The sequence below is a fragment of the Ischnura elegans genome, chromosome 9 (assembly GCF_921293095.1).
Source record: "Ischnura elegans chromosome 9, ioIscEleg1.1, whole genome shotgun sequence".
NCBI lineage: Eukaryota > Metazoa > Arthropoda > Insecta > Odonata > Coenagrionidae > Ischnura > Ischnura elegans.
Window position 1 is genome coordinate 31251141 of NC_060254.1, and position 26469 is coordinate 31277609.

The 26469-nt window shown below is 36.7% G+C and overlaps 1 protein-coding gene across 1 annotated transcript; it reads left to right on the forward strand.

The window, feature by feature from the left end:
* Positions 1-133: 133 nt before the first annotated feature.
* LOC124165675 (1-acyl-sn-glycerol-3-phosphate acyltransferase beta-like) lies at positions 134-24651 on the forward strand. Its single transcript, XM_046543154.1, has 5 exons — positions 134-531; positions 13799-13962; positions 16958-17139; positions 20156-20354; positions 24276-24651. Exons 1-5 carry the CDS (start codon positions 233-235, stop codon positions 24452-24454), a joined length of 1023 nt encoding a protein of 340 aa, XP_046399110.1. The 5' UTR covers positions 134-232; the 3' UTR covers positions 24455-24651.
* Positions 24652-26469: the final 1818 nt, after the last annotated feature.

Here is a 26469-nt window from a genome sequence, read left to right on the forward strand (position 1 = left end):
GCGGGACGTGCGATGCAGGGTCGTCCGTTCGTAAACATTGCATCATTCCCACGCAGCTCTCTTTGTAAACACCACACTTTCCCCTCTCTTTTCCTCCTCCCGTAGCGTAATCGCATCTCGGACTCTCATTAAGTCGGGAGAGTCGTGCACACTGCTAGCCGGTGGATCAAGCAGTTCACGGCTGGCGTTCGAAGCGCGCGGAATAACGGGCCCGACCTCGCACGCGACAGTCATGGAAGACGCGAAGGGATCTGCGGTCTTGCCCGAAGCCCAAGAGACGTCCCAGGACCCTGCAAAGTGGCTTTGTGCTTTCTGCCGAGAGCATCCCGTGTTTTCTCTATGTGTAATCTCTCTCGCGTCCCTCGTGCTCTACCTGTTGGTGATCGGCGTGGCGCTGCAAAATAAGAGGAAAAAGGGAAATGCATTGCTATTCCACGGCCGTTTCCTACTCTATTACGGGATCATGTCCTTCGCATCCATCGCCTTCGCCGTCATATTTCCTCTGCGGCCGAAGAATGTTGTAAACGCTCTGTAAGTATTGCACGCACTTCAAGGAGGTTGATGCGAGACACGAATTGCACGGTATTTTCATGAACATATCAAGATATATATTTTCTATTGTGGTATAAAATTTGAAGATTCAAACGTTATGGAGTGGAATTTTTACATATTGAAATAAATACTTGCAATTTCCCATGATTTTAAAATTTATTACGGCCTAGGTTTCAATGTTACCACATCAAGAAATGCAAATACACAACCCTGGTAACTTTTCACTGGAAAATTATTTATTGGTACGGTATATATTATATTTATAAGTACCAATAAATAATTTTCCAGTGAAAAGTTACCAGGGTTGTGTATTTGCATTTCAATAAGGATTTTCACAAAGTAAAAGCCGAATCGATCGAATTTACCACATCATATTCAAGGTGATGATGAATAGGGTGAAGATGATGTAGTGACATGAAAGCCTAGGTCGTAATAAATTTCATAATCGTACAAAATTGCAAGATTTATTTCAATATTTCCTACTGTAGGTACCAAATCGACAGACGGCCATAAAAAATAGGTTTTTTGTGCTTCGAATTTAATAATCCACGTTTTTATCCAGACTTTCATGACGGTACTTTTCTAAGCATCCTCATAAGAGATACAGTGGAACTCCAGTTGTTCGACGTTCCAAAAACTTCGTGCAAGGGAGAACGTTGTCGAAGTGATAAATAAGATTAAGGAAGCCTATTTACCATAATTTCAAGATAAAATCATACAACAAGCGATATTATTATTCCATTTTAAGATATCTGGAGTTCAGAACTACTGCGACAGAATAAAAACAAATAATTATTTAAAAAAACATTAACTGTACCTTGCAACTCAACCTATTGTGTACTCATGATCAACACGATTACTGATAAATATTTTTTCTTAAAAAAATAAAATAAAGAAATTTTCCGCGCTTCTCTGCCATAAGTTCTAAAAGTAACCTATTATATTAATATGAATAACATGCCACCTGAACAATTCACCACTATCAAATCCATAATGTTTATTTTTTTAATTTATTGTGTTATCTTTAAGCTATTTTTTATGGAAAACAACCAATGTAAAAGCCTTTGTGCCGTTTTTGATGGTAAAATTAATATATTCGTTTATTATTATTACGTTTAATCAGTATGTGAAAAACGTAATAAAATGCATTTTTTGCTTGAATTAAAACATTAAGATGGGGCTCAAAATAATACTTGAATGCTGAAGAATTCTGAAAATAATCCTTGACTAAAGACTGCTGACTTGAAACGAGACGTTGGAAAATTCACTGTAGGCCTACTAAATGGGACGCGCGAAATTTCTGTCAACAAATAAGCGGCGTCGCACAACTAAGATTGATTTACGTGTAAATAGATCAACTTGGCTAGGCTTTCTGGGTTGTACAACTGGAAAAGTCGCACAACTAAAGGTCGTACAACTGAAGGTGACTTCCCATGTAAATGCATGAATTTATACTGCGCTTTCTTGTAGGATCAAACATATTTTCGTTGTACAGTCACCATTGGAAAATTATTTGTTAAAGATCGATACTAGAATTTGACTCCAGGAACGTACGCCGTCGCAAATTCAGGGATTTTTAAGGTCTTCATAAGATATCAAAACATTTTATTGACGGTAGAAAATTCAACGCACAAAATAATCTCATATTTAGCTTTTGTTAAAGTTATTCCCTTGGTTAAGAGCACGTATGGCTCATTGTCACCGGTCGTATTTTGCCTTTTTCCCGATTTATAACTGGTTTAAAATTGATGCTATATGTTGCGGAATTCAAGGGACCCTTTGCAGATTTTACACTTTTAGCACACATAAAAAAATCGCTTCTTAGATTTTAATGCGGCGAAACTTTTATATTTCAGAAAGAGATGGAAATTTTGACATATTTCATCTAAAAGAAAGTAGTGTAAGTTTAAAACTAGGTAAACTCTAGGATAAAGACTGGTCGATAAGAAATGATGCATCATCTTAACTCTACCAGTTACAATTAGAGTCAACAGGTGGTTGAGGGATTGAAAGCGGAAGTTGTGGCTTACGGATTGTCGATGAAGATTATGTTGAGTTGTTCATAGCTTCTTAAGTACCGGCTTATATTTTCTGGGTTTGGATGCGACTACTGGCAGTTTATGGAGATTTTTTTTATCTTTCCATTTATTTTTTTCGTCTTATGGCTTTCATTTAAACACTCCAGTCACCTTATTCTTTGTATTCTATCTCCCAAAGGCCAGTTAATTTTCTTTATTCATCTAAAATTGCCATCCCTTTTATTAAAAAAAATAATTTTAGAAAGTTTCGGCCACTGCCACACCATAAAAGCCTAACTGCTGCATCTGAAGGAATTTCAGTAACCGGTGTTACTATTTACTTGAGCTTGGCAAGGAGTGATATTATTTAAAAACAACTTCAAACACGCTTTGTTTCATGTTCCGGTTAAGGCTGGTCCTGATAGCAAAGAATTTTTGCGGAAAAGAAATAAAATGACCTTGGCTGATAAAATATACTTGAACTTAGATAAAATATCGGTAGCGTAGTATCACGTTTGGCGATATTATGCAATAGAGCAAAGTCGGAATTCATTCATTTGTTTACCACATAGTTCACCACCACACTTCCAATACATTATTCCCCTTAAACTCAACTTTATTGAATGAGAATTGAACAGATAATTTAATTGGAAATCTATTGTGCAGAAGGCTGCGTGAATAAATGAAAAAAGTACACACTTTAGTAAAGATAAATTTTATGCGAACTACAATACCGGAAGGAATTAGCCTAATACCAGTAAATATCGCGATTGATTCCATTGGCATATCTTATATTAAGAACATTGTCTTGTATATAAGTCTCTCTCTAGCATAACAAGCTTTAAAATGTATTTATCCACGTAAGTCTGCCGTAGGAAACTAATTATTTTTTAAATTGAAATCGTTTCCCTTGAGTTCTACTTAACTGGGCCATATTAAAGATTGTTAAGGCCGTTTTATACGGGGCTCGTTCAATCTGACATGTGTACGAAGAGGCAATCAAAAGTGCGTCGTGTAAAGAGGTGAATTCCCACAGCACATTCGAGAATGCGTGGTCGTGAGAAGGCAAAAAAGCCCCTGTTCCAATGACGCCCGTACATTCGCGCAATTGCACGCCATAATGTAGTTCTAACTTTGTTCTAATTTCGTCCATGATTTCACGCAATAGACTGAGAGAAATGTAGTTCTGAGTTGTGGAAATACACGCCCCGTGTAAAAAAGGCTTGTCATCTTTTGAACATGCATTTGCGCATGCGTTCGTGCAATTCACGTCTTAACCCGATACATTTTTTAACGCAGTTCTTGTGTGCTTAAGGTTTTTCCATAATGTGTCTCGTATAAAACAGGATTAACATTTATGAGATTTGATTATCGCGGAATTTTGTTTTAAAATTACCAACATCTTCTGGTTCGACATTTCGGTTAGTGCGTGGAATATTTTACTCCTAATCCATTTTTCAATATTATCTCCAACTTTCAATACACTATTGGACTCTTTTAAGTCTTGTTCTGCATCTTCCTTCATTAGATTTAGGTTTTATCAACATTTTCAAAGATTAAGTTAAGATAAAAAACTTAAACAAAATTTATTTTTATGGATTCTGCATCAAAAGTGTATATAATTGATGCCAAATTTCAATTCGTGTTTTAACATCATGGTTTAAATCATAGTCTGTATTCTGATTTAATTTCAGTGATAATTCGTTAATAAATCGGAGATTCGTCGGAAACTAATCCTTGAAATTTAATGTTTATATTCCGTGTAACTGCTGTTTCTTAGCCCTTACCTTGTACCTACTCTTTGTGCGCAGATTCACTTGCTATTGTTACTATAGTGTTTCGCATAATAGCTTCTTTCTGCTTCCTGTTTCCTTTTAATGAGCGCTTTTGACCAACATTCAGTTGAAGCGACGATGTTAAACGGAAAATACCGGTATTGGGTGCTTTTGAATTCATGACTTCAAACGCAAACAGAAACCCGAAGTATGCGTGTGGTAATCAATGTCATCGTCACTTTTTCTTTGCTCGATAAATGCTGCTAACGAAAATGAAGAGCTCAGTCCTGCTTCTTACTCCTGCTCTTTTCCTGCTTCTTTCCTTCTCAGTCCAGGCACTTCTCATGTGACGCCATTTTGATAACATACATGTTATAACTTATTGCTAAGCATTATAAACAGTTATAATGGAATACAATATCGATGGCTAAGTTCTAACCACCAGTATCTCAAATATAGCAGCATTTCAGGAGAGCAAAAAAAAACGATTATTTTTTTACTAGTACACTGAAATTAAAAACCAAAAGTTCATGAAATTGAAAAAGAAGCATTCATTTGCAAAGAAAGAGTTGTTTTTTGCTTGTATTTTACTTTTTTAATGTCATTACACTTTTTTAAGATACTGTCCCAAACCGGCCGAATTTGAGATACGTGTTGTTAGCCAACGATATGTAAAATAACGAATAGTATTTTCTATTGCAATAAAAATGGCCATTTTTGGTATTTCAAAGCGAAAAAAAACTCATTTTTTTATGCTCACATTGAATTCGCCACGCATGTTATCTTTTGACCATTAAGTTCGAATGGAAATATAAATTCTAGACTCAAATTAATGATAGGGTAGTGTGACTCAAAGTTGGATTGTACCTATATGTCTATCAGTAAACAATGTGTAACGTTACGTCGAAAATCTGCTTGATTTTTCACGTAAGTCCAGACAGGGCAAATACTCCAACCGTCGGTCACATGCTGGATCAGGGAAAAGACTCCACAAACAAGAAAAACAGCTCACAAGAAAAAGGTAGCCAAAAATAATTTACGAGTTATTACCGTACGATATCTATTCAAAGTAGAGTATTCAAAAAATCAGAAGTATTACAGAAAACAATGATAGTAAATTCATGATCCCAAAGGAAACATTACCAGCAGAAAATTGCTCTAAAAATCTCATGGCTCACAAGACATGTGACTCCCAGCAGGTCTCGACCAGAAAAGAGGGCTTGCCTATGCAAGGCGAGACAGCATTTGAGGGGAGGGCTTCTTCCAGGGAGTGGAGGGGTAGCCAGGCGAATTCAACAACCGCCCACTGATGCGTCACTGCCCCTGCAGAAACGGCCGCTCCACAAAACACCATTCACTGGTTTTGAGACAACAGCCAGCACCCAGAATTTTCCCCTCAACTTCTGGGTTGGAGACATCAGAGGAATCGTTCATTGGAACACATGGAGGGGAAGGAGATACTGGGGTGAGGTGTTGGAGGGAGAGAGAGTTTGTGATAGGACAATGGTAAAACTTCTCACTCCAAGTGCAACTAAGGCCTTAGCACCGATTTCCCCTTGCTTGCCAAGGAGAAGTATTTCTCCGCAGTAGTCCTATATAAGTCTTGCATTGCAGGTAGGCTGGTTCGGAGGCTGGTTCGGAGGCTGCTTCGGAGGCTGTTTCAGAGACTGTTTCCAGAGACAGGATTTTCCAGAGACAGGATTTTGCGAGACAGGGCACTTTGCTACAGGGACCCTTTGCGCAAAAAATCCTTTGCGCGAAAAAACCTTAGCGCGAAAAGTTCTTGGCGGGAGAAGTTCTGCGGATAAGTTCGGAGGAAGTTCGAGGAATTTCTGGGGGGGGGGAGGGGTACCAGAAATTTTTGGGGGGGGGCAACACTTAAAAAATGCCACAAATGAGTGACGAGGGATTTCGGGATAGAGTCTAGGTTGATTTAGGGTGTGGACCTCGTGGGAAGTTTGACCAGGTGGAAAATCAATAGCCTTCAGTTAGCGAGATAACTTTATGAAAAAGAAGAGATTAGAATAAGAGGAAGCGGTGTTCCGGGAAAACAGCAACGTCTACGTGCTGATGAACGCACTGAGGGAAGCAATATGGAGCTCATTCAATTGAAAGAGTTTGGGTAAAGCAACATATGAATGCTGTACAAGCAGAGTACGTCTGAATGAGGAAATCATTAATATTCAGCTATTTTCCATGACAAAAGGACGTACTTAGACTTCGCAGTTCTTTCCAAACCTTGATATAGAATGTGACTTAAGGCTCCGGCCAGTTCATTGTCACGATCTACAGCCAAGCCGTTCAGGAGAATGGATAAAAATATGAGAAATAGAACAACTACGTTGGTGCATTGCTAATATTTGAGACTATCCCCAGTTGAGATAAAATACCCTGTCATACGGAATTGTGTCCAATTCATTTAAATTCCTTGCGTTATTCCAATATGAAACTATTTATAAAATAACAAATTTTCACTACAGTTCTTCTAATGGCTTACTAATTTATCTCTTTCATTTCATCTTAGTTTTACTAGATACTTATTTTTCCTCGCGGCGAAGGTTAAAGCCACCCAGCTCGTCCACCGGGTTGCGAACGGTATGATCTGAGAAGGTATATAGAGCAACCTTGGGCACGGAAAATTTGAGGCCGCCGGCAATATAGTGAGGAACCACTTTAAGGAAATGAGCGAAAGATGTAACACTCAAAGGGACAAAAATGGACAACTAATGATTGAAAACTAATACAAAAACAGGAGATGGAAAGAATATCCGAAGGCATTACACCTCGGAAACAGTCTGAGAACGAAAGCCTTAAGAAAACGAAAAGGAAGTGGATAAAGACATCATGGGGGCCACATCTCATCAATATCCACTTTTTTCAGAATTGGAAGGGGTAGTAAGAGATTTTTGGAAGAATAAAAGATCTGGAATTGACGATATTCCAGCAGAGCTAATGAAAAATGCAGGAGATAAGACCTATAACCAGGCGTACAAAATTATAAGTGAAGTGTATTTAACATGTTAAATACCAAAGGACTTCGAGAGCAAAATTATACTCCCGATTCTCAAGAGAAAGGAGCGTAAAACTGTGAGCATTTTAGGACCATAAGTGTAACAGCGCTTAGGTCCAAGATACTGACAAGGAATGTCTAGAGAATAAATGAACGAAGAGCAGAAGAGCAAGATTCAGAAAAATCAGAGAGGCAATATTGTCCCTAAGGCTGGTCATAAAGAAGAAAATGGTAAAAAAAAACAAGCTCGCATTAGATTCGTTTGTATAATAGAGAAGGCATTTGACAACGTGGATTTGAACTCAATGCATGATATCCTGAGAGACAATTGGAGTTCTTTACAGTTACAGGAGCATCATCTACAGTTTACAAAAAAAACAAATAGCAGCTATAAAATCAGGATCCAGCTGTGAAGAAACAAGAACCAGGAAAGGTTTGAGACAAGGCTGTGCTTGGTTACCTGTATTTTTCAACGTTTGAGAGAGCCAATAATTAAATCCAAGAAAAAGCATCAGGAGGGAATATCCACGGAGAAAAAACGGGCATAATTTGATTTTTCCGATAAAATAGATGTCATTACAGAATCAGAAACTGAAATAGGTGAGTGAGTTGTGTAATTTGGGAAGCAGAATGCGATGGAAGAAGCAAGAAAGAAATTATTTGTATAATTCCCATGCGAAGAGAGTATCCCATCAAAAGAAAGATCTACTTGCAGCGGGAAATTTAAGATAGAAGTAAGGAATCGAATTATCAGACATTACGTTTGGAATATACTTCCTTACAGAAGAGGTATGGGCAATGACTGTAGCAGAGAAATCAATGGTGGAGGCCTTCGGAATATGTTACGACATAAAACTGATGAGGATCAAATGGGTCGACCTAGTTAGTAATAAAGAAGTTCTAATAGGAGTGGGAGAGAAGGGAATCATGAAAACCTTGATAACAAAACGAAACAAACTAATTGGCCATATGACGTGACGTGATGGCCTGTTGAAGACAATCGTCGGAGGACGAGTAAATGGCAAGAACGGAAAAGTAAGACCTTGAATTAAATATATGGAACAGATAGGGAAGGATGTGAAGGAGAAGTAATACTTATTAGATGTGAAAAGATTATCTGACGGGAGAATAGAGTGGAGAGCTGCGTCAACTCACTCTTAGGATTGTTGACAAGATTGTTGTGATGATGATTATCTCTATTTGATAAATCGAGGTGTCTGAAACTAATCCTAACACTTCTCATCCAGCTGATTTGTTCCCGTTTCCCCTGCCTTAAGCGAGTAAGTTACCGTATTTTCTAGTAATCTCGCATTTTTCAATTCCCCAATCCACGCTCATTTGGAGAAATCGCTATTGGTACTGAAGAAAAATTATATTTATCTCAAAATTGACTATATTGAATTCGACAATAAGCTGTCAAATTTATTTTTCCTCTTTTCGACGACTATAAAAGGAAAAATAATAACTTTTCAAGAGACATTTAAAACTCGATCCTTTTTTGATTATGTTTTTGCATTTGTTGAAAAAATGAAACTATTAAGCAATAAAAAATATTTCGAACCTACAGTCGATTTATCTAACATCGGCGGTATCACCATAATATCGTGATTCACTTCAATGAATACCCAATCAATCATTCCATGCCAGATGATCTTCGCATTTCCTTAAGTAGGCCAGCTTGATAACAGCGCCTTTGGACTGTATTTCGATTATTGTTTTTCGATCGAGTGAGGTGTGATGGTTTAAAGTTAGGCATACTGTAGGACGTCAAAAATCTAATTCGAGGAATTTGGACGTGCTGTTTATACGAAGACATACGACTAAATTTCACTGGTATAATTTGCAACATACAAAATAATTAGTTTCTCCGACTTTCCTTGTTAAGTTCCAAGCCTAATTATCCAAACGAGGAACGAAATACTCCTTTATTGACCACCCCTCAATAGAAACTTTAGACAATCGTATAAAATGTTTCATTATTCCTAAATTAATAAGCGGTTTATGATAAAAATTAGGAAAAGTTATAAGTTTGTCGTTTGCCGACTTCGGTAGACTCGTACTACTTATTTTGTTCTTCGTGAACCGAAGGCCAGATTTACTTCTGAGGCTAGTGAAACTTGGCAATGTATCGATGTACCGGATTGGAGATCTTCAAATTGCATCAACCCACAAATTACGCTCATGAATACTCCCTTTCATTCCCAAAAAATTCTCAAACTGCCGGACCGGTGGAGATTGTTCCAGTTTAGCTGGAAATTTTGCATTTAACAAGAAAGTCAGTGATACATTTTCTATGTTATCAGTGATCCTATCAAATTACGTCCGTTTTAAATAAGACAAATAGAAGTGCCTGCGAGGATGACGGTAAGGTATAGGAACCTTGTAAAATCGAGAAACTCAATCATTACCTCAATCATTGAATGAAGAGAAACCAGATATTTGCATCCTCTTTTTTTACCTGTTTTCATGGAAATGAATTTTTATGATCAAAGTGTAGCGGTAGAACATTGTAAATAATTCAATACGATTGAATTATTTACAATATTCTACGTATACGTTCTTCAACGTATACGATTGAATTAATCGAAGACAACGTTGTGTACATTCACAAATGAACTATTAGGAATGGCGAATTAATAATAATGGCGCAACATTTCAGTTGTTTCTTCACCTAAATGGGGCTGACTCGTTAGTTAATTCCTTCTGACTTTTGATAACAAGCGAATATCAATATTCAATTAATGAAAATACTATGGAGATTAAAACAATCCTCAACCCCTAGAAGAAACTTTTCATCATTTGGTATCCTCAGGGAAAAGAAATTTTTCACACTATGGGAGCAAATTTCATTAAAATTATTAATGCTTGAAAAAGAGTTAAACTTATTCATAAATGTTGCATCAGATGTTGGCGTGTAATTTGCGATTTTCGGGGCATCTTTAATTCAAAAAAATATAAACTACAGGTGGAAGAGAAGAAAGAGAGAATAAAGATGTTTTTCAAACTTTCTTCAAACGCCTTCAAACACCGAAATGATACGAAGGCTACCAAAACGTTTTTGTTAATACTTTTGGCTGCAAAAAGAAAGAAAAATCCTGAAATTCGCATGCGTAAATTTGGTGGAAACCTATCTATAAGTTTCCTTGCAATCTAATACAAAGTTTTGCAGGGTGTAATAAAAATCGGAATTCGACGGAAAATACTAGTTGCTATCAATTCTATAAACCGATATTTTTAATAGTTTTATTTTTTAATGAAAAAGCGATGCCAGTAAGACTTCAGGAGCATGTTATGCCGACATAATACAAAAACTGACAATCGGACCAACCAAACCCGCAAAATTAAAAAAATTCCCGTAATTTTCTTAATACACCTTATGTCATCCCAGTTGCAAAGAGTGAATAGTTGAATAGAGTGAACGCATTGTCATTGCTTACAGGAAATCCGAAAAATGTCTGAGATTTCACCGCTATGATGGAATGCATTAGGAAAGTAATCGTGTTCAGGGAAGACAATTTTAGCATCTTTCAAATAAAAATGTAGGTACCAAAAGTGTTTCTTTTGGTATCATTTTTTGCACAATGCACCAGCCAGGTAGCCCTTATCTATAAAGATTTGTATCTCTAAACCAATGGGTTGCAGAATGGTGGTCACCAGACAAAAACGGTTTCCCTTTGCAAGATATATCTACCCTAAAGAGTTAGAAGCAAAGGTACTGAAACACCCTGTGAAAGCCATACTTCTACATATATGTACTGAATACGTCGAAAAGAACCGCAACCGTCGACCCCAAATCCCATTTCAACTAGCACCTATTTCCAGAGATTTCTCTAACTCTCCAGAGAAGTATGAAAACGCACATTTTCAGTGGGTCCAGTGACTATAGCTGATGATTTTTCATCCAAATTAAATTTCAACCTTCAATTAATAAAATAATATTTCTATTATTAGTTGTAAAAGCTACTGAAATACGATGCGACGATAAGATTAGGTTTTTTCCCCTCACTTTTAACCTTGAAGCCATTATTATTAAACCTCTTATCTGCATCATTCCTCTTGAGAAAGAATGTTCACCGCACTCGATAATAATTTCCTGTTTTGCACACGGATTAATATCGCTTGCGGTTTAGCCCTGAAACGTACAAGTATATTTTTTCTTGGCTTATCTCCAAGATGGATGGATATTGCAGTAACTTATCACATGGCCTATATCCTATCACTTCATCATTTTACTATCATTTTTTTCACATCAGCTGCTGACACATTGTTGTTTAAGAGTTTTTATTTGTAGTTTTCCTCATCTTCAGTTACCAAATTTGTTTACGATTTTTCAGATCATAATAATGATTTTTGCCTTCAAAACCCTTTGTAAGTAGTGAAAAGGAAATCTTTGATCAGCCTGCCACATAAATTTCTCTTTCCCACGCTATCATATTCGATATCAGTTGAATGACAGATACATCCATCTTATTAATCACTGTTCTCTCATTAATGCGATAAGAGTGGGTGCATATTAGCTGCTAGAAAGATGTATCATTCTTATCGTCTATGCTACGGTTTTATTCAGAAAAAAATTCCTCATGTACTTATTGGGTTGGTGATAAGAAGTTCTGATTCAGAAAGTGCCTTAAATAATGTTATCGATAACGCATGAAGATAACTTTCAAGAATTCATCATTTCCAGTTACGTAGAAATGCTGATAAGATAGTGAATTCTTGAGAGTGCAATTTTGAGTCACAGGAGGCGTAAGAAATGACTTTCGATGCAATCAAACGCTTTCATAACCGCTGTACCATCTGACCTTTTCCTCTATGTGTTGTTGATATGCTTATATTAAGAGTGCGTAATCCCACTGCATTATTTCCAGACGCTTTGACTTTTATGCCCTTTTTCATGATGACATAAAAATGAAAATCAGCCACGAAATTTATCGAGTTTCTTTTGGTCAATCAAAACCGTAAAATACGTTAAAGGCAACACAGAAACGCCTTTAACTTACCCTCAGTGTAGTTTCCATTGCCAATTATAGAACACTCTTCAGAACTTTTTCCGTTTAATGTCTTCATTGTTCTCCATGTTGCAGTGTAAAAAGAGAAATCGAATCAAATATTTGAGTATAAACCTTAATTTTGTTGATAAATAAAATTTGAATTATTGACTTTCCAGCAAGTTTCATATTTTTAATTCAACCAGGGGCGGTCTGTGGGAATTGGGGGCCCTCGGCTGGGGCTCATGATGGGGCCCCCCTTACCGGGGAATTTGGGGGTCTCACCCCGGAAAATTTTAGAAAATTGCATGCCCAAAAATGGATTTTGACGCTATTCTGGCTCTTAAAAGATAGATAAAAATTAATAAGAAATAGCAATTCCGTAAGAAATACCATGAAAAGTTATAATTTCACAGCTTATAAAATTGAATGATGTATTGCTGTTGTATTATCTATTTAGTGAATTCGTACTTTGAAAATGTACTGAAATAAAAAAATAGCCCTTTCAAAAAAGCGCTACTTTATCATTTATCTCCTAAAGCCTTCATTTTTTAAACTTTTTTTAATACATAGCTTTACTCTGAGAATACTGTAAATAAAGCTGCTAATGAAAACTTAGAATTATATAATTGCAAAAAATAATTGGTTCAAATAATTTGTCTTTTTTATCACGCATTTTATATGCGCTTCACGATGGACGCGAGAGTTGTGGGGCCCTCCTAATTTCGGGGCCCTGGGCGATCACCTACCAGCCGACCTTACCAGACCGCCCCCGAATTCAACCATAATAGATGCACGAAATCTTTGCGAATCGCAATAATGCAAAGCTATGATCAACAACAAATTGCTATACAGACCACGCATAAATTTTTTTAACAGTCTGTGAATATAATCATATTCTTGTTTAAGAAACATAGAAATTAACATTATAGAGCAGAATTCAACGTATCATCACGGTTCGAATAAAATTCGGTGCCTTCCTCTAACAATTCTCTCATATCACAAAGGCCAGCGGAAGGTCCCATTGAATATTCTACATGCAGATGAAGTAAATAAACATAAGCTTTAGTGCCTTCTCATTGTTTCCAAAAAGTCATCATTGCAGTCTCATGGAGTTTATTTTTAGAAGACCATAATCATTATGCGCACCAAAGAATTACGAATAAGTAAATTTTATTCGTGGAATATTCCGTACATTTGTGCTTCGTTCTTCATAAAACCTCCCTCTACCTGAGGACTAAGAAACACTTCCTTCTTTTGCTCTGAAGAGTGCACGAAAGCTACAATAGACATTGACGTTCTGAGTCCAGAAATGGATAAAGAGATAGAGGATCGACAAAGTGGATCTAAGTAGGATAGGCGAGGAGGGAAAACTTCTAGATGAGTTATGGAGGAGAGAGATGGTTTTAACTTCCAGCTGATTCTGCATACTGATGGCGTTTTATTTTTTTCTAGGATGACTAGTCCGGTGGCAACATTTATTTCGTTCCTGCTGGGTGTGAAATGGGAAATGCGAGGTGGTGAGTTTCTGGATGAGCTGGCTGGTCGGAGCGGTAAAGGCGGAGGCCCGAAGGGAGTCGTGCTCATCGGTAACCACCAAAGCACCCTTGATTCCCTGGGTGAGTGCCTGCCGACACCGGTCTACTTGTAGATATTTAAGTCGTTTTAATACTTATACTGATTCCATTTCAGTCAAAATCAATTCAATCCCTATATGTACACATATATACATTATACACGTCTAACAAAGAGGATGTCTGTTTGGCTGACCGCTTCGCGTTTCCCCACGGCTGCACGGATTACGACCAAAGTTAGTACATAGGTGCATCTCATGCTACCGATCCCTGTACTGCTACTTTCGGTTGCGTTCAACGCGTCATTTGCATTGTTTTTTCATTTGTGTTTGTTACGTCACGTCATACAACTTCTGTGGTTGGACATCCTGTCGAGTAGGCACACCTCTTGACAATCAAAAGATTAATATAATATAAAACTTCCGCCACTGGACCACGAATTTCAAGTACCAAGCTTCCTATTTTTCTGTTTTATATCCTTCCCGAGCAACGCCGGGTGGTCGAGTAATATCTATATAAAAGAGGATGTCTGTTTGTCTGTCCGCTATGCATTTCCATACGGCGAAGCGGATTGCTACCAAATTTAGTACGTAGGTTCACCTCATGGTCTCAAAGCCCGCATTACTACTTTTGGTTGTTTCCTACGAGTCATTTGCTTCGTTTTCTCATTACCCTTTGTTACGTTACGTAATAAAACTTCTATGATTGAACATCCTACCGGATAGGCACACCTCTTGACACGCCCAAATGGAAAACATAACTCAAAGGATTCTCACTATTAATCCTATTGGTGCAAACATTTTTGCTGGGGTATGCGTTTACACGACTTTTTTGGTGTACGCACGTAATGATACACAAAACGATGAAAGTTGTGGAGCGGGGTCAAAGCTGATCCCATGAGTGGTGTACGGAAATAGTTTTTCTCATTGTTTTCTATTACTTATGCGTACCATCATCATACCTACTTTGTTGCTTTACCTAAAAATCTTGCCATGTGAACATGAATTCCAAGTTTTCCACTTCTCTGGGTACTAACCTTCCCGAGTAATGCCGGGTGGCTTGTTCGTATATTTATATTTAAGATCATGTATCTTAAAGATGGTTCCATAGCTCCGCCAATGTTCAAGTCATGGGCGTACCCAGCGAGGGGCTGGAGGCAGGAGGGGACAGCTGCTCCCCCCCTTTACAAGCAAAAAATGGAAAAGTCTTTCAGGAAAATCAGGACTGGATTGAAACGAAAGTTTTCAACAAATTTTCTTTAAACCCACGAAAAATGACATTAGTATAAGACATGTCACTAAAAATGTATAAAATTATTTATAAAAAATCATTTCACATCAAATTTATAAATGTAAGTATATTGCAATAAATATTAATGATTAAAGCACAAATGGTAATATCCACACTATTTTATTTATCACTTAACCGACCATGGTTTCGACACTTGGTGTCATTTTCAAGGTAATCCAACAAAAAACTCTCTCGGTATATATACCCAGGCCAAGATAGGAGGTGGGTATAGCATTATTCCTCAAAATTAAGCCTGAAACGATTTTATACGTAATAAATGTTATAAAGCGTTGAAACCCTATTCACTCATAAACACCCCGTACTTCTGTTCAAGCAAACAATATTAAAAACTAATAAAGCGCTGGTATAGTTCCCTTAAAATGTTGGTTTCATTCACCTTTTCCATGCCAAGTTTCAACTTGAACAACCATGACTTGCCTCCCCCTCCCCACCCTAGTTTTGATCCTGGGTACGCCCTTGGTTCAAGTTCATGGACAGGAAGCAGGACAGTTACTAACCAAATATATAAATGGTTATTATAAAAGGATGGTACAGTTTTGAAAACGGTATAAATAAAAACAGAACAACTTATAGTTTATGTATTTTATTTTTCGAATTTCTCGTCTCAAACATATTTATTTTTGCATCATCACTAAATTTCAACATGTACGCCATTAGTCACTCGGCAAGAGAGAAACATTAGCACATTCCTAACGTAATGCGCCAAGGGGACCTCGGCCTAATTTCCAATCAGACGGACGAAGTGCTGCACTGGAAGCGTCCTTTCAAGGCACTCGAGCAGGAATCGAGCAGTCTCTGAACAATATCTCCTACCCTATCCCTACTATCCTATTGTGAATTAATGAAACCGCACCATTCTTTTTTGATGACCCTGTTTTTGGATAACTTTATAGGTTTACTGTTAGACCAGTCACCCTAACATGGCTAGACCGGCCTTTCCCACCACTTGTACGCCGGCGGCGATAAATTCCTTAACCGGAGGAAAACCTATCAACCTTTGCTACAAAGATGCACCACGACAGCACCAGACCTAATCTATGAACGATGTATTCCCATTACATGGTTTCATTTCTGCATCTGCATGAAAAACCATTTTTAGATAAACTATCATTTACATGAAATAGGCTGGAATTCTAGGTTTAATACTTCAGGAGTGGCTAAATCAGGTGGATAAAGTTTTAAATAAATTAATATTGAAACTCATACGTAAGTCCTTTCCTTATTACAAGCAAAATTAATTATTTGTATCTTTCTAAAGTATGAATGACTTTTTAGCGAAATATCGCCTAAAAATGTAGATAGTTGCTTTCAGGTCTACCTGCGCGCCCGTAACTCACATACACGGGAAATATTTTATCAGAGTTTACATTCCAAGTGCCTTTCTTAAAGTCCCTTTTTTCGTATTTTTGTAATTTTATTTCATCGCAACAACTGATATTTTAGATATATATTGCATGGTTGGTTAATTGCGATGTCATAATTAATAAAAATAATGAATCTCCGGTTATATACTTCTCTCTCTTTCACTCTAGCTCCCTGAATGGGAATTTTCTTTCAATATCAAAATAATAAGAGTTAAATTTTCTAAAATATTCTCTAACAATAAGAATAAAATGAAAATTTTACGTATTTATCACTGGTTTTGCAAGCGCTTTAAGCCCTCTTCTAATCTAAACCTTTCTTGTTTGTAGATGATAAGGTTATTCATGCAGCTTCACTCGAATCACAGGTTTGATGCACTTTTGGCCCAGATTTCATCCCATGGCAGCTGTGATTAAAAAAGAGGTGTTCTTTGTGTGGCCATTTGGTTTGGCTGCATACTTTGCCGGGTCCATTTACGTCGACAGATCACGAGGGAAAACAGCATTTTACTCCATAGAGGCCTCTGCTCAACGGGCTGCCAAGGAAAACGTGAGTTACTCTTTTTTCATAAAAAAAACTATAGCATGATGAGCATCTATGCGAAGCTGTTTCCGATTACTTGGGCCACCAGTTGGTTGAGGTAGCCGCTACCATGGGACAAATCTCCAAGAACAGAACCTAATCGGTGAATTACCGTGAGTTTTCTCCGGATAGGTTGGGAAAATAGCTTAAATGGGCCATCCAATGGAGAAATTTACCCAGCACTGAATATATGTAATTTATAAAGTTTAAAGTATACCGGGACTAGCCGCGGTGATAACTTTTACGGGAGTCACCCGCAATGCACAATCGTGCGAAAGATCCACAGAAAAAAAATCATTCGCCTTGACCGGGATTCGAACCCTGATCCCCCGATTTCCTGAATGACGCCTCGGTAGCTTAACTGGCTAAAGCACTCGACCGGAAATCGGGGGATCCGGGTTCGAATCCCGGTCAAGGCGAATGATTTTTTTCTCTGTGGATCTTTCGCACTAAAAACCGTATTGGTGTATTCTCGTTCAACATTGAAATAATCCTCAGCGCGTATTTTCTTTCATCGTCCCTCTTGCCCCTGCTTAAGCTATAAACACATATGTATTCCCAAATGCGGAGACAGATAAATATACATAAGTAGTAATGCTTTCCCATAATTTTATAAAAATTATTATAATTTTCCTATGTCTCATAATTACAGCTAAAGAGTAGTTAACGGCACAATAATGCACTATAATTCTCAAACTATCTTTTTTTTATTTAACATCTTTCTAGGCCCATTTATGGAATCATTCGGATAAATGGGACAGCCAGGTTCGTTATGGCAAAATTCACCGGCTCCGGTGTTTCCCAATATTCACCAAAATGCATCAAGTGGTAATGCGTAGATAGCGTTATCACGGAAACAACCTCGTGAATTTCAACAAAAATATAGCGAACTTGGACTATTATTTTCATTGTCAAATATTATAAATCAGGCAATTATTTGCTGAAACCTCGGTCGGTACGATACATCTGATGTAAAAATGTACCCACAATTCTGTTGCAATCTTATGAGCTATTTAATTCATATTGTGAAGGATATCTTTGCTTAAAACGAATGAGGTGCCATGTAGAGCAAAAAAGGAGATTCCTAGTAAGTGTAACATAGATTAAAAATTTCAGAATGCTTAAAAAATTCCACCATGGTTATCTGAATTATAAAACACTATTAAATGTTCTCTTTAAAACCCATTGAAGGGCATATTATAATTTCTAAAACATATTAGGAAAACAAGTCGAATCATTTTTTTAAGTGCGTTAACATATGTAAAATTAACATTTACAGAGTCCAAAGAGATAAAACAATGTTTCAGCATTCTCGTTTTTAGTCATTGTGAACATTGATAAATGCTTTCGCAGCTTTGTCGTGAGGTATTAATCCATTGCAAATGATAGAGGTCCCTTTGATTTAAGTGAAAAAAAAGCTGATGGTTAGTTCCATTTAAATTTCTTTACTCTTTGAGACTTTGCTAAGACTACTATCCTATAGCTGTTCATCTATAGGAGAGTCAACTTTGAGGTTTGCCATAATTTAGAATAGAAGGTTCTATGAGGACACATGTGACTGAGGAGACGTCTGGCGCTGTCTATCAGATTTAGAGTGAGATGTACCAACGATATGCGGAATCCCTCATCGTGACGCCCATGCAGGTGACCTTGAGGGAGATTGCCTTATCTTTCCTTATCCTCATATTAAGTGTGTCATAGCTCTGAGAGATAACCCAGACGTATATTTATATCTAGAAATTTCTAGACGCAATTTGCGTAGATAGAATATGGGAATGAGTACTAATAATTATGTAATATAACGCATAAATTCCAAAAATTCATAAACACTCGAGTATTAATAATTTTCATTATAATTGACGGGGTAGGCAGGATATATATAAGATCTATCTGTATCCCAGCAGGATATATTTTCGGCCAAAATTATACCAAGTGGACCCAAAAAATAGATTGTTGACAATACAATTTAATCTAAATCTGATCAACAGGAACTGACGATGATTATAGGCAGGTTCTCTGCCACCCTTTATGCGAAGTCCAGTACCAATTTTTCTCCTGGATAACTTATGCTATCAATCAATGCATTCCGTAACTTCATATAACTAGAAACTGAGACACTCAATGACGCTCAATAAAAATGTTGGGTGTTCCACGTATTTTATTTACTCATAGTTAGTCTCTATGCTTTGCTGCCTTGCTCGGAATTATTTAAAGAATTAAGTTTAATTCTTTGGTACACTTGAACCTGCACAAATTGGACCGATGGGAATTAATGAAACAACAAAAATTCCTTAGAATATACTGTTGCCAATCCATAAATTTTAAATCGTATGGATGATGTCAATACTCAGATAATTTGACAATGGAGTTAAGTTTGCGAAAATATGCAGCCGAAGCAGAAATAGATACGTATGTTACTTGAAGATAGGCAAGGAATTAGAAGAATCATGGGAATACTAACAGATTTAATGCATTCAGAATTCGAATCTTTCAGGTTACATATTATAGCTTAAATCGATAGGTATTGTAATAAGATATAATATTTAGCACTAATTGGTTGAAATTGCCATTTTAGTTGGTGAGAAAGCAAGCATTAATAAAAAACTACCAATTTCAGGAGAATTTTAAAAAATGTGAGGGGGACAATTGAAAAAAGTTAAATACAACAAAACGATATCTCCACAGCACAAACGCTCAAAAATCGCCCACCGAATCAAATTCGCTCATCTAGTGCTACTAGGGCTACTACATGAGCGGATTTGATTCGGTGGGAACTTATGGAGCCTTTTGTTCGGTGGAGGTATCGAAAAGGTAGGCAAGCAATAGCTTAGTAAGGCGGCTAACATCTTTTATTTTTGAGTAAAAATGCAAAAATCAGAGAGATATTTCCATGTAAATATGCCCAGTCTCCAGTATAATGTAATGGGGTTGCATGCATCTCGGTCATGCATATTTAAACAGTTGTGCGTCTCTTTCTTTCTAGATCAAGATGTTTGTCTTCCCGGAGGGGACGAGGAATCGCGCCAACTTGAACTGGACCGGCGATGACGACAGCAAGCAGGGTCTTCTGCCGTTCAAGACGGGCGCTTTCCGGGCTGCGATCAGCTCAGGTGTCCCCATTGTTCCCGTGGTCTTCTCTCCATACGTGTTTGTTGACGAGAAGAGGCACCTCTTCGGACGAGGTATGTATGAACTGTGTGGTTCAATTTGTGCGTGCTCATGAATTTGTATCTATTCCTGCCGAGTCACGTAACTCTTGAAAGTTAACGTTGAAAGGACAAATAGATTCCAGGGAGAAACGAAGTCGGTCATGTGTGCGCAGATGAAGGTTTCATTTTGTATGAAAAAAACTCACCAGTAGTCTATGCAAACGCGAAATCGCTAAAAAATATATTTCCCATTAAATGAATACTTCAGCGAGTGGAAACTCCATTTTCCAAAAAGTTTGCTATATTGAATTAACATGTGTATAAAATTAATACAATCGAAAAAGAAGTTAATTTTTCACAAAAAATAAATATTTAAAAAATTAATGCCCGGTCAATACATACTTAAAAAACAAAATCATGCATAAAAAATGTTGGTTACCATGTTGAAACGTTTATTGCATTCAATGAAAGGCTATTTGGCCACATTATGGTGACGTGTAATCTGTATATTTATATTACATTTATTGCATTATACTTTGTGTTTGATATTTATGAGAGGATTATTTATGGTCTGTCTTCTGAATAAGTGTGCACATCATGCGCTCATTAGCAGCCTTTTTTCAACTTCTTCACTCAAAAACAAAATGGTAAAACATAGTCTCTCAAACATTTAGATAAGCAATTTCCCTTCAGTGCTTATGAGAACAGGTATTAATGCTGAAGAGATGGATGGGTTGGCATCATAGCGGAGTACTAAACTAGCGCAGGACTATTCTGGACTTACCAGTAACCCGAGGTGGTCAGAAATACGAACGCGAGAGACCAGTCACAAAACAATTACACCTAAATCTCCATCGTGACCAGCCCACCGTTCGATTCCTTAATACCCGCCTACTTAAACCTCGGTCTTAATGGCGCAGTTGAGTAAAAATGGAAATCCAAAAGATAAATGAAAACTGGTAAAAAAGAAATTTTTTGTTTTTACAAGATTTTTAAAAACAACTATCGGCTCGAATGTGAGAAATATTCAGGTGGTGCATTCACAGCAACTTCTTACACACGCATTAGCAATCCGTAAATTTAAGCTAAATTAATATCGATATTCCGCACGCCCTTTGTTTTTGAAAATACTCGAAAGCTTCACCTTTGACCGATATTACGAGCCCAAAAATGCATCCATAATAAATAAATGTAACATTTATGTGTAACAACAATATTTACCGCTAATTATACTATTAATAATAATTTATCCAATTTTGGTAATACTAAACGTGACTTTTTTATTTGATAATGTGATAATGCCTCTTTTGCAAATGCAAAATTTTTATTTTTTTCACACTCCAAAGTCCTATTTAACAAAATTGCAACACTAGTGGAAGTATTTAAAAAGTAAGTTACCGCACTAACATGCATTATTAAAGCATATGAAGCTTATTTTTTTCTTATAGCATTTTTCGTCTCAGTAAAAAATTTGTTAAAGATAATTTTTCTATTAATTTTTTTTAATTGTGAAATTTACACAACACCTCTTAATTAAGTAAAATCTTTTACTTATACAGATGAGAAAATAATAATAAATCACGTCAAAATAAATTTTCAGCATATTACCCTCATTTTGTCCGAAGGATAGACACATGAAAATTTACTGCTTTCCCTTATGTTGCCACAAACGCCATTTTTGGTATGAATGTTATTACATATTATTTGTTTTTTTTAATGGCTGAAGCTTCAGGAAAGATGAGGTGGCTAATTAATAAATCTTTCACATGAGTCTACAACATAGATATTTTTATAAATATACATGATGGTGATCCCACACCTCCTGAATTTGAATGGAAGGGCGCAAAGAAAAAAGTATATTTTATCAACTCAAGAAGAAAATCATAATTATAAACTATTGCTCAACAAGAAGGCATACTCGATCATCAGCATACAAATTTCAAACATTTGCTATCAAACATAGACATCTGTAGACGTGAGACGGTAAACTATATCCGCAATCAAAAGAGCTTTGCAATCGTCCTTTTATCCCTATTATTCCCATTGAAGTGGTTTGTATTTTTATTCTCGTCCGTTATCAAGTTTAATATCCACAGGAGTGAAAGTACTCGAATGCTTCACCTATGACAACCCTTGTAAGACACATCTGCTATCGGATGATAAGGAATTATATCTTCGCCTCCGCGAGTGTTTCGATATTTGGAAACTGCTTATCTATAGTAAATTAACCATTCTTATAAAAATGAGGCGTAAAACAGAAGCTTTTTGGTGACGTTAACCACACGATTATATTGAAGGAGGATATTAATCGGAAATTCAGATACTTGACGTTACTAGTATGTTCGTTCCTCGTTTTCCGACCTTTTGTCGAATACAAGTACGTACAAATGTCTGTGGCAATTACTGACCTCATTCTTCTTTCAACTTCCCACATTTACACAATTTAAACCTCATATAAAAATATTGATTGAGCCACGATTAATGATAGAGATTTGTGCAAGAGAATACATCCTTTCCGTCAAGTTCCGTTAGAGGACGATTCGTGCAATTTTCTCTTACGACATACTTGTGCATCGTGTTCCCCCAGCAGTAGACATGCACATCTTAACGATAAGTGATGTAACTGACAAAGGTCTCCTGGTTCTTTCAATGCAATGCGCGGCTTCAATTTACGATCAGTAATGGAGAAGCATGCAAGCTGGAACATTGTATAGAATTTGCAAGAAATGACATTCACCTTGGATCAATAATTTGAGACACAAATTTAACCGTCGTGGAAATTTCACAATGCCATAAAAAGTATACTTATCCTTATGTATTCATTTTCATTGCATTGATGTTGAATTCATCTAGTGCAATTACAACGACACTTTTCCTATTTTTGCCGGGGAAATAATTGCAATTGAAGTATGAAGTATTTAGCATCTGAAAATCTTGTAGAAACACCTTAAAATAGCTTATTAAAGAGAAAATCGGCATTGGTTATACTACATTTCTTTCTCTTAAACGCTTAGAAGCAAATTAATAGGTAAGTTACTACACATGATTACGCCTCTTATTAGAGATCAGGTTATTTTAGGTTCATTCAGGTTTTATTATTAGGTTATTTTAGTGGAACAAAGTATAGGTACCATCCATTAGTTTACTTACGATAGAGGCTTTACTTCTAATAACGAATTAAAAATTTAAAGAATAAAAGTAATGAAAATATTGTATCCCGTTTTTAACAATAATGAGAACTACCACAGGCGTATAAATGGATTTTTATACACGTCATGAATTGCATATTTAATCTAATCCATGTACCAGCTAGGGTTATGGCCTTACTAGATCGGGTTTTCGGTTCAGTTAAAACGCATGCAATGAGATCAAGGTTTTACTACATTTCTGACCGTCCAACGGATGATTTAAAAAATAAATGAGGACTACGAAATGACCATCAGTACAATTGCCACATTAATAGTTATTTACTCGATAAACTTTATTGACGTAAAAATCCTTTCTTGTGAAATGTTAGGATTTTGTCTGCCTTGAGACTTGGTCTATTTTTTAAATAAAAAATGTCCGTCGATTTAACCGTTTCTTTAATAAAAAAAATAATCCTAGCAAAGGAAGAAAATAATTTAAAGTTTCTATTTTTCTAAATTAAAAAAATAACTTTCAGGGATTTATTCATGCAAAATGAACTTTAACGGTAAACTGAACTAATTTTTTAACGAAATGGACAAAACCACAGAAAGGAAAAAACAAGCATCCTGGGTCAAGATAATGATATCAGACGTGTTTTGGATGATTTTTAAAAAACCTACAAATGTATATGATAAAATTATAGCGATTGCAAAGAGAAGCGAATAATATTGATGAAGTAAAGAAAGAAAATATATTCTAAATTTAGAAAATAAATTCAAATCATACCATTAAATTTAATGAATGAAACAATGTATCTACTCCTAGGTAAAGCGATTGTCAAAGTCTTACCGGAGATTCCTACGACTGGCTTAACTACAGACGACATACCAGCGGTGATGGAGAGTGCGCATAAAGTTATGAGCGAAGAGTACAGATCATTGAGGAAAGAACTACTCTCCGAGATACCTCCAGACCATTTCGTCATCAGCAAAAAAGCCAAATGAAGAATCATTGCTCGAATTTTCAGAGGTATTTTTCATCGATCAATCGCCAACGGTCATCGGATCCGCCTTGTGGGGGTTACTCTACGGTGAAATGACAGCCTCTTAAGTGTCTTTGATTGAGGCTAGTGCAGTGGCGTAACTATGGGGGGCATGAGGGGATAGATTCCCCACAAAAGCCTCAGAAAAATAAAAAAACTATTTAAATCTATAGTCTAGTTTTGACGTATAATAACTGCATCTGCTTAAAGTTAAATATTAAGCGCCAAAATGACGTTAAATGTATTTCCAGGAAAGTCGTTTTTCAAAAATTTTTCCGGAACCCCTGTTACCTCAGGGTCGCCACCCCAGGACATCCCATTCCCACCCCACCAAAGCATATGCCTGGTTACGCTACTGGAATAGTGACTACATAAAACATTCATCAAACACATGCCATGAATCCACGAGTTCTGTGGCGTATTCATCCACATTCATGGTGCTAGTATCGGATCAGAGCACAAGGACTCGTAAAAAAATGGCATCAATAGTAAAGTTAATATGTATGTTAGTTATGAGTTAATATGTATGTTAGTTATGAGTTAATATGTATGTTAGTTATGAGTTAATATGTATGTTAGTTATGAGTTAATATGTATGTTAGTTATGAGTTAATATGTATGAAAGTTAATGTATTTATTTTCCTTTATTCGCGGTGGAATTTTATTTTTGTAGTGCGATGTGTGTTTAAAATGGTAATGCATGTATTTAATATTTTGCGATGAAGAATCACTTCAAAATCAACTGTGATAATATTGGTGTTGTTCCTAAATTCCGCAAAGAAGAAGATTCCGATGGACAATATTTTTATCATGAGTGATGAATCAAGTGCTGCGTTGATTTTAGTTGTGTTGAGGCGCTTGATTAAAGAACTCTATAGTGCGATGATTACTTCTGCGTACTTTCACATGCATGGCGTGCATCTCGCAGTTAAGTACAAAATTACGCCTGAGACGCCAAGAAAACTATGTTTTTTCTCGGAAGTGTTATTTCTAAATTTTATACATTTTTGTGGCATTTTATGTTTTACAGACATTATGATTGTAAAGCCACGTCAATAAAATAAAGCGCAATGCCAATGTTTGCTTTTGATTGTATGTGACTATATCCTTGTAGTATCCCAAAATTGTGGAGCCAGATATACCAAATTTTTCGCCAAACTTTCTTCTATAGGCATGGTGATTTATTAAGCTCATTTCAAGGCGTTCAAAGATTCGACCAAAAAAAAGACTAGATAATACGTAAATAAAATATACATATAACTAAAGCAATTGGCTCGTTTGCCGTTATTCTGAGAAATTTTAACAAGGTACTCCCAGGAAAACATAACGCGTCAGAAGGTATTCTTGTGGAAGGCCCCACTCTATTTTTAACTTCTTGGCTGGGCATTCAATACCCACATCCCTATTCCATTAGCGGCTATGATATTATCTTTGTGCCTCGACACCTCTTCTCATATTCCCAGTGAGTGAGGCTTGCAAATAAATGCGGCCCGCCGAATATCCGAAGTAAAATCGAGTGGCACCTTGAGCGACACGATAAAGAACACGTTCTCATACGTTATGGCAGCCTGGTATCGAAACCTGAAATCATGGCCAAAATCACGGTTTTATGAGCGTTCTCTTTGCATTCAGTTGAAATTTTATCCGGATACAACCAGGAAAACATAACGCTTCAGAAGGTATTCTTTCGGAAGGCCCCACTCGACTTTTAAAAATCTTGGATGGGCATGGAATACCCATACCATGTTGTTGGTGGTTTTCGGGTATTGCTGTGTAGAAAACATTTTAACTCGACGTTTCACTCCTCCTACTGGGAGCGTTATCAAGAGAATGGAAGGAATTTATTCTCGTCCCGAGCTTATATATGTTTTTCGCTACCCATTGTTGTGCCGGATTTGAATTTTAGCCGATAGCCGTTGGCCATTATATTGTGCTAGGAACCCTCTCCATATACGACTGAGGTTATACCCATCCTCC

Excerpts from the sequence above, each read along its gene's own strand:
- LOC124165675 (XM_046543154.1), top strand. The coding sequence starts at position 233 with ATGGAAGACGCGAAGGGATCTGCGGTCTTGCCCGAAGCCCAAGAGACG. Across the intron at positions 532-13,798 it reads AAGAATGTTGTAAACGCTCT|GATGACTAGTCCGGTGGCAA; the intron begins GTAAGTATTGCA and ends ATTTTTTTCTAG. Across the intron at positions 20,355-24,275 it reads GAGGCACCTCTTCGGACGAG|GTAAAGCGATTGTCAAAGTC; the intron begins GTATGTATGAAC and ends ATCTACTCCTAG.